General features: G+C 34.6%; 1 protein-coding gene across 1 annotated transcript; it reads right to left on the reverse strand.

Annotated features, from left to right (window-relative positions):
• Nucleotides 1-431: 431 nt before the first annotated feature.
• LOC110893243 (leucine-rich repeat extensin-like protein 6) lies at nucleotides 432-833 on the reverse strand. Its single transcript, XM_022140358.1, has one exon. It carries the CDS (start codon nucleotides 831-833, stop codon nucleotides 432-434), a length of 402 nt encoding a protein of 133 aa, XP_021996050.1.
• Nucleotides 834-10,420: the final 9,587 nt, after the last annotated feature.

Genomic DNA, 10,420 nt, shown 5'->3' on the forward strand with positions numbered 1-10,420 from the left:
TTCTGTGTGTTCTGGTCTGAAAGTAGGGTTTTGAAAGAAGATGGAATCACAGAGAAGATGGAATCATGGAATCAGGAAGAAGATGAAGTGGGCTAGGGTTTTATTTATAAACTCATTAAAGGGGAGGTGAAATTACTATATTACCCATCATGTGCAAGTCATGTGCCTAATAATTAACCTGAGTTAGGGTTTGGTTAGAATTAGGGGCCAAAATGGTTAGATATAGGGACCATGGGGGCAGAAACGTTAAAAATTCTTATTTTGGGCCAATATAGTAAAACTGATATAACCACAGGGGCCAAAAACGTAATTTACTCTATATATATATAAGTTAATAATACATAAATGCTAGGAGCAATGCATTTAACTCCGCTTCAATTAACAAACACGATACATTACTAAACTGAAGATACATCTTAAATATATTAAATTCAGCGAACAATCAGCATGACCAGTACACCAAGCAACGCCAGCAGCCGCCGCGTAGCCCATAAATTGCGGTGGGACCCACCGGAGAAAAATGGGTTGACGGGATAAACATCTCCTGGTGGCCCAGTAATGTAAATGTACCCAGGAGGGGCCAGCCCGGATCCACTTCCAGTAATTGGTGGTGGAGGACATGGGTTGACCAGCCCGGGTGTTGGAGTCGGCATCTTGGGTGGCGGCGGTGATGGTGGTGGCGGTGGTGGAGGACTAGTAGTGTAACAAGGATTGTTACAAGGACAACCACCACACTTTATTTGGTCATCTTGTGAATCGTAGGTCGCTTTGATTGGGGTTGTGGCTGCTAGCAGCGTGGTGACGATAAACGCGATATGCAAAGCCATTGACATGTTTGAATGCAACCGCGACTGCCGAAAGGTTGTGGTTAACGGTGGGAGGTGGTGGTGGAGAAAGGATACAACATTGTGTTGCATGTAGATGTCCTATTTAAAGGGGTTCAATATTTCTTTTTGGTTTGTTAATTATTGTTATTATAATTATTATATGGTAACGTAGACGTTGGATCAGAAGTAATCACACTTGGAAAGCATTGGAATATAAGTTTTTACTTTTTAAAAACAAAAGTATATTCTTTATGGAAATGGTGGATTACATCTTGAATTTTTAAGATATGTTGAGAAGAAAAATCATAGTTATGACATATACACTATCATATATGACTTCATATTTGAGTTATACACTAGTACATAGAACCCGTACGTTACGACACTACCATTGAAAAGCAAAAAAAGTAGGTGTAAGAATGTTGAATCACAAAATTTACACCAAAACCTAAAACATTATCGTGAAAAGTAATTACTAAGTTGAATATTTCAAAATCACCTAACATAATTAGATTGCGGTAGGGATCCAACATATTCAAAACGTATGTAGATAACGATAGTTCAAAGAGTATAATTTAAATTCATTAAAGTTTAGAGGTAGCACAGTAAATTAGTAGTGGATAATGTTTGATGAAATATGTTACTTTGCCTGTTTCGAAGTTCGATTTTTCTATGATACAAGTTTCGTAGATCCAAGCTATTATGGAGTTTTGTAAACTTGACTTTGGGTTGTATGATGTAGAGAGTTTATCTTACCAGTTGGTTTTAAAAGAAAAAAAATATATAAAAATTGATGTGGATCTATAGGAAATTGACACTTATATCTTAATCAATCAAAATAAAAAAAAAATAAAAAATAAAAAAAAAAAGAATAGTGACATTTGAGGAGAATGGAAATTTGGTAATTAATAGTGTGTGTGTGGAAATTTGTAAAGAAAATTAAATTATATAAATGTCTAATGGCATTGGTAAAGTGTACGTAGTACCTAGTGAAGGCCATGTGAGTAAGGTTGGCAAGAACATAAAGTTATGCCTTGATAGAAAGGTGTTAGCCTTATAATTATACCATTATGATTGATCAAGTGAGATGTTTTTACTTGGATAGCAAGATTTGTTAGGATAATATAAAGATTTGAATCATGATTTTTAATCATACAGCTACGTCCGTTCTTATTTGTTCGGTTGATCGTAAGTCCTACTTGTTTTTAGTTTTCAATATGCGCTCCGCTTGTGATATGCGCATACAATGTATTTATGTGTGGGCGCTTCGGGGCAAAAGTGAAAGTGCGAACTTTAACGTTATTTTACTAATTTCGTGAAAATAACGTTAAAAGAAGGGGATGGTTAATCATGCATCGTGTGGTGGCGTTAGCCGAAAGACAAAGGGTTTACATGCCACTAGGCCTTTGTCTCCATTGCTTATGTCCAATGCTTGATGCGAAACTACTATCGAGCTGGGGTATCAATAGAAGCAGCATTTCTATTCCTGTGGGGTAAAGATAAGTCTGTCTACATCTTACTCTCCTCAGACCCCACCTTATTTTTGCTATTGGTGGGATTTATTGAGTATGTCTTGTGACCGGGTGTAAGATGGCTGGGTAAACAGTCGGGTCGAAAACGAAAAGGACAGTATGCAATTATAATGCATAAATCACAAATACTAGTCGTTTAAAAATATGGATCATTTTTTTTCGGGTGTTAATATTCACACACCCCTCCCTTCTATCTCTCGTTATATACATAAATATATAAAGAGAGAGATAGAGTGAAAATGACGTAGAAACAAGATAATAGGGGTGTGGAAATAGAATGAAAATTTTGTAAAAGCTCAAAGCATTATACAGTAGAAACTCTATAAAATAATACACTTGGGACCACCAAAATTTATTAATTAAAAGAGTTATTAATTAATCGATAAATTAATAATTATTAATTTATATATTAATTAATATTTTATTAATTTATAGTAGAATACTTAGTTTACAAACACATTTCAAGCTTCCACTTAATTATTGTATACAATGCATGTATATCAAATGAACGGCCCAATTTGAAAGAAACCTTCAATCTCTCACCTTATTATGCTTCTTGTGTTCAATGTATCACTTTATAAAAATATTTTTATATAAATACAAGATCAAAATAGGTTAACACAAACAAATCATACACACAACATGGCTTCCCATTTTAAAGGTGTGAAATTGATACACACAACACCGGAAGTTCTTACTGTAACGCCCTGCGTTTTCAAACATCCTACATTTAGAAACCTTACGTGAAATTCTATCTTTGGAAATCTTGTGTTCTTATAACCATTCTTTCATCGTAATCGTTGTAAAATACGGAAGTTGCTTCGTAAATAAAACTTGTACATTACACTTTTTACCTAGTTAAATCATGTTTTATTTCATATTTCACCTTGTTACAAGTTAGGGGAAACATTGTTGCACATTATTACACAACTTAACTAACAAAATTACTCATTATAATGTTTTAAAAAAATAAAAAAATAAAGAAATATGGCAGCCCCAATTCAGCAAAATTCAGCCCATATAGTTGGGTTTTGTGGGCTAGTTTCAAGGTGTAACCCCTTCTAAACACTTCCAAAGCCCAACCCATTGAAACCCTAATCCTTCCCCCTATAAATACCACTTATAACCAGCCTCCCTACCACTTTTGCAACCCTAAAAACTCACAAAACATCCACCAAACCGTAGCTGAAAGCAAGGGTTCGAGTAGATTGACACCCCTTCACGAAAATGAGCATAACTCACTCAATTCTTATCCGATTCACTCGATTCTTTTTCCTACTTGCTTGTATAATCATGGGGTTCGATTCCTAGACTTCTCCTTGGAGAAATCAGACCTGGAAATGCCCCGAAATAGTCCATAAACTTTCTGTTTGTTTTTATGTTCATCAAAAACTTGTTTAAACCTATGCAACTTGTGTCCAACACATCTCATACCTATGTCCTAATGCTTACAACTTATCCCATGGTTGGTTAAGCTTAAAAACAAGGTTGAGACATTTAAAATCAGAGGATTAAACCTCATAAACTTGGTGTTTTGTTTAGGGTTTTTAACCCACAAGTCATGTCAAACTTTGTCTTTGATACATGAGTGATTATGGAACAAATTGGGTTGTCCAAACATACAATCCTCACATGATTTGATGATTTCTCTTAGTTAGTGTGTATATTTCTTATTCTTTATTGTATGTTCATGACCCTCCTTGGTTGTTTTTTTTACATCAAGTGTAGTGGTGAACACATAGAGGTGCCTAAATGGAAGACTTGATCTTCCTACCTCCTACATGACTTCTATGACATTTAGAGGTACCAAAATGAAGATTTTAATCTTCTACCTCATGCTTGAACTATTGGACATATATTATATAACCTAAATATATTATTCGAATAATCGAATCTTTGATGATGAACTAGTGTTCATATGTCGGGGTACTAGATTACATCATCCTAGACTATGATAACTTGTCACGATTCTAATGGAACCTTGTTCCATGAAAACATCTAAACTCCTTCGAGTTTCCTAGTGTCAAGAACAAGCATCATATGTACTAAATGATTATTTTCCATGTTATTCTCATATCTTATTTTTATGTTGTTTTAAACACCGAATCTCGACTCTAAACATACTTGAACCTTAACCCTTATACATTCGGACTCTAAATCTCTACTCGTCAACAATTGGATAATCGGAAAACATATGCAAACTTTGTTGAGGACGATGATGCTATGAAATGAAGTAGCGTTGATGCCTAGATACACATATAGACGTTAGGGTTTAAAATGTTGTATCAAAATTTTGTTATGTTATCATGTTGTTTTGTTAAACTTGTCGTATTTGAATATCTTGTAATGTTGACTATTTGAAGTTATGAAATGAAATGAAATTTGGATTTTCTAAATATTGTCACAAATAGCGTTATGATGTCTCTAGCAATCTTCACACTTCGTCTCATCCCGATGTTTCCGCCATTGGTTGGGGTGTGACAGATTGGTATCAGAGCCATAACTATAGGGAATTAGGAAAAGTAGGAATGCTTTCACTTAGTCTATAGTTTTAGAGCCTTATTCGTATGCTTTGCTTGGACTACTACATGATACCTTATTTGTTACTTATTTATGCTCTTTTAAACATGTATGTTACTCATGTGTAATATTTGACATGTTATTCGTACGCATTAAAGCTTGTTCTATTATGTGTTAACACTTGTTTTATCATTTCATTATTTAAGTACCATTCTTGATATGCTTTCTTATGTGTTTATACTTGCTTGTGTATTTCCTTCAACACACACTTCCCTCATGCATTTTACTTGATTATTCTAAATCCGACAACACTCATATTGTACAAATGAGACGAATTCACCAAAATAGGCGTGAAACCCACAATTTAGTGAACGACTCTCAATCTATCTATTCTTCTTTTTACACGAGATATCGCCATTGAGCTAGGAGTGAAATCCACATCTAAATGGCAAATCTCAAATTTCAAATTCTAGTGGACCCTCGTCAACATGTCGAAATTTAAATTTTGACCCGACGAGTACCAACCACACTTAGGATACGAAATCGTCAAGATAGGGGTGAAACCCGCACCTTGTCGACTAGTTCCACTCCTTGATTTTTTTCATAAATCCCACCAAGTCTCGAAATTTCGATTGATTTGAGACATGTAGTAACCGGAAGGGTAAATACCGTTAACCGACCTGTCGGCGAGAGTATTTTACCTATTAGGCCAAAGCATGCTCCTCAAATTCAAAAGACTTTTCGACCACTTTGGTTAGTCAAAGTTCCGTTTGGAACACTCCAAACTTTGGTCAAACATGTGTTTCTATTGTTCATTTTATACGATGCAATCTTTCAACCTCGAGTTTACCTTTGATTTCTCTTTTCACACGCACAACATATCGAACCTTTTCGATACATTTATATATGCATGATTTTCATATAATTTAACTTCATATTCCTTGTAACAACTAGTGGAGAGGTATCATCGAGATTGGAGTGACTCCCTTACCTTGACGATTGACTCCACCCCTCTTCCCTTAAAACGACCTCACCAACGAGTTAGGGGTGATTCCCTTACTTAGGTGACCGTTACCAAAACTTCTTTTTCGAAACATCTTATTATGCAAACTCGATCATACTTTATACCCAAATTGTTTAATGTTATTTAAAAATACCCACTCATACAGATTTCGAAATACATTGTTTTATCAAACGTACTTTTATTCTACAATCTATTTTCACTCAACTCATATACGCGAAATTCATAATCATGTCTTAAAACGTTTTATTACTCAAACTTCAAAACCTTACGAAATGCTACCTATCAATTTAATCGGCCCAATGAAACTCTTGCCCATGAACTTCGTATTCGACTTAATCACTAAAACTTGCTCACATTATATCGTCATACTAGAGACTTCCATTCTAAATTGAAACCAAACCAACCTTTCTCAATTACCTATAGGATCTTATAGATATTATGAGATCGTTTTACCAAAGAATATTTCCAACATCAACGAACCATTTGTCTAAACCCTTTAAAATGAACACTAAGACCTTTGATAAATCCCTTTTCCAAGGATCAACGTATTCACAAAAAAACTCCAAAATTTCTTGTTAGATGAAATGAACTTACATTTTTCCTACACCTATTTTTCAAAACACGTGGGCAAGAAGACTTCATAGGGACCGACCATCTTCGGATCTCGTAAACTCTTTTAAAACAAAGGTAGCATTTCCATTCATTACGAAATGCGATATGCATGACCAATAAGTACTTTATATACTCTTACATATGCAAACTATATTCTACCCTTTTAAACCAAGCTCAATCTAAATTTGATTCAATAAACTCAATGTTTCGTTTAAACAACTATACATGCATATCATCGTACACATTTTGGTCGATACCTCGCGATAACATCATTTATATCATTCGTATTACATACTCGAACTTTTGAATGCTTTATACACTTAGATCCGTGGTGTCCCAACAAACACTATATACGCAATATTTATTTTTCATACCTACACCTATGTTCATACGTTTTATGCTTCTACTTATACGCATACTACTTATACGTTTTGCGCTTCTACTTGTACACATACTACTTACACATTTTATGTTTATGCTCATACATACATGCGTATTCATACTTAAACTTATGCTCATACTTTCATCCTTACTCATGATTCGTACATTCGTACCTATACGCGAGTGTAATCCGAGGGATTCGCTTACGTGGGTCCCATACATGCTTAAACATAAACATGCTTACATACGACATTCTTCTACGTACACATTCTTATTTTCAAATTCATGTATACCTTGATTCATACATAACTAGTACAAGCTATGTGGATCATGCGACGATCAGTATAATCGCGGGTGCACACGGGATTATAGTGATAGGCGTATGAGAACCATAGAGTGTACTACTGTGTATGGTAAGACACGGAACGTAACATGACCCCAAGTAACGAAACGGACGTAATGTGGTTAAAACATGGTGGATACGCCGCTGGTACTTCCTATATATAAGTGTTTTCACCATGTTACCAAACTTTCGTAAAACGTGCCATGAGAAATTCAGTGTGTTGCAGACCTTTTGGACCTAATACAACTTCACGCAACTCACAAACGCATTATATCCGATTATTCATGACGAGACTTCATCCTTAACACACTACGTTCATCTATCCAACACTTATGCTATTCACATACTTGTACTCTTTAAGAGTCATTCGTTCATTCTATACTCGTATTATTTTATACAAAACTCGTTCGCAATCCAGCTTGTTTAAACATTTGAGTCCTAACTTACCTCGTTACCTATAAAATAGCCTCCCTATTCTTGATTCTTGTGAAACTATACTTAGTATACCTCTATTGCTTTATTTAAAGTAACAAACCTTTTCGTTCCTCTCAATAAACAGGTTTTACGAAAGTATGATTTTTTTATACTATCCTTAAAAACTTCCCCTTGCAAATCTACCTTGACGTTCTCCAAAATTTGGTACTTTTCAAAACTTTCAAACTTCCCAAGTTTCAATTCTTAATGATCACCTTTATGCCAAAAACTCTTTCAAGCCTTCCTCTTGAATAAATTTCGGGACGAAATTTCCTAAAGGAGGGGAGACTGTAACGCCCTGCGTTTTCAAACATCCTACATTTAGAAACCTTACGTGAAATTCTATCTTTGGAAATCTTGTGTTCTTATAACCATTCTTTCATCGTAATCGTTGTAAAATACGGAAGTTGCTTCGTAAATAAAACTTGTACATTACACTTTTTACCTAGTTAAATCATGTTTTATTTCATATTTCACCTTGTTACAAGTTAGGGGAAACATTGTTGCACATTATTACACAACTTAACTAACAAAATTACTCATTATAATGTTTTAAAAAAATAAAAAAATAAAGAAATATGGCAGCCCCAATTCAGCAAAATTCAGCCCATATAGTTGGGTTTTGTGGGCTAGTTTCAAGGTGTAACCCCTTCTAAACACTTCCAAAGCCCAACCCATTGAAACCCTAATCCTTCCCCCTATAAATACCACTTATAACCAGCCTCCCTACCACTTTTGCAACCCTAAAAACTCACAAAACATCCACCAAACCGTAGCTGAAAGCAAGGGTTCGAGTAGATTGACACCCCTTCACGAAAATGAGCATAACTCACTCAATTCTTATCCGATTCACTCGATTCTTTTTCCTACTTGCTTGTATAATCATGGGGTTCGATTCCTAGACTTCTCCTTGGAGAAATCAGACCTGGAAATGCCCCGAAATAGTCCATAAACTTTCTGTTTGTTTTTATGTTCATCAAAAACTTGTTTAAACCTATGCAACTTGTGTCCAACACATCTCATACCTATGTCCTAATGCTTACAACTTATCCCATGGTTGGTTAAGCTTAAAAACAAGGTTGAGACATTTAAAATCAGAGGATTAAACCTCATAAACTTGGTGTTTTGTTTAGGGTTTTTAACCCACAAGTCATGTCAAACTTTGTCTTTGATACATGAGTGATTATGGAACAAATTGGGTTGTCCAAACATACAATCCTCACATGATTTGATGATTTCTCTTAGTTAGTGTGTATATTTCTTATTCTTTATTGTATGTTCATGACCCTCCTTGGTTGTTTTTTTTACATCAAGTGTAGTGGTGAACACATAGAGGTGCCTAAATGGAAGACTTGATCTTCCTACCTCCTACATGACTTCTATGACATTTAGAGGTACCAAAATGAAGATTTTAATCTTCTACCTCATGCTTGAACTATTGGACATATATTATATAACCTAAATATATTATTCGAATAATCGAATCTTTGATGATGAACTAGTGTTCATATGTCGGGGTACTAGATTACATCATCCTAGACTATGATAACTTGTCACGATTCTAATGGAACCTTGTTCCATGAAAACATCTAAACTCCTTCGAGTTTCCTAGTGTCAAGAACAAGCATCATATGTACTAAATGATTATTTTCCATGTTATTCTCATATCTTATTTTTATGTTGTTTTAAACACCGAATCTCGACTCTAAACATACTTGAACCTTAACCCTTATACATTCGGACTCTAAATCTCTACTCGTCAACAATTGGATAATCGGAAAACATATGCAAACTTTGTTGAGGACGATGATGCTATGAAATGAAGTAGCGTTGATGCCTAGATACACATATAGACGTTAGGGTTTAAAATGTTGTATCAAAATTTTGTTATGTTATCATGTTGTTTTGTTAAACTTGTCGTATTTGAATATCTTGTAATGTTGACTATTTGAAGTTATGAAATGAAATGAAATTTGGATTTTCTAAATATTGTCACAAATAGCGTTATGATGTCTCTAGCAATCTTCACACTTCGTCTCATCCCGATGTTTCCGCCATTGGTTGGGGTGTGACACTTACCATGCTAAGGAAAATTAGAGACGAGATTCAAGGGGAAATTGATTTCAACAAGAAACAAAACACAATTGAGTCATTTTCAAGAAACCTTCATAAATCATTCATGTAATATGCTATATATAAGGAATTATTAATTTATATTTTATATGGGGTCTAAAGAAATTATCAAAAATGTATTATCTTATAATTTTAGCGAATTATTAATTTAGCACCCTATACCCGAGTCGGGACCGGCAAAAAATATTATTTTAGAGAGTTTATTAAATAATCGAGTATTAATTTATCGAGTTTCTACTGTATACCAGATGATAAAACAATTGGGCTACTAATCATAGAACAAGAGGTGGGCTACATTATAATAACTAAACGGATGTTGTAACCCAGTGGGCCAGTGGTAGCATATTTTAATTTATATAGGGCCTCATAAATCATAAGAACTACTTACTTTTTATGGGTACGAAAGTTATATATTCATGTCACATATTAGTTTTATTATATTACTAAGTGACCCTTCGTAACTTGGCACCAAGCTTTTTAATCTGGTTTTATTTGTTTGTGCTTGTTCATAGACACCAAATTAACCGAACTATTTAATACGATTTTAGGTATTTCCCATGTTCTTCTGTTCGCA

This window comes from Helianthus annuus, chromosome 12 (assembly GCF_002127325.2).
Source record: "Helianthus annuus cultivar XRQ/B chromosome 12, HanXRQr2.0-SUNRISE, whole genome shotgun sequence".
In the NCBI taxonomy this organism is placed as follows: domain Eukaryota; kingdom Viridiplantae; phylum Streptophyta; class Magnoliopsida; order Asterales; family Asteraceae; genus Helianthus; species Helianthus annuus.

What these genes read in the sequence shown, in the direction of transcription:
- LOC110893243 (XM_022140358.1), bottom strand. Translation starts at nt 833, where the DNA reads ATGTCAATGGCTTTGCATATCGCGTTTATCGTCACCACGCTGCTAGCA.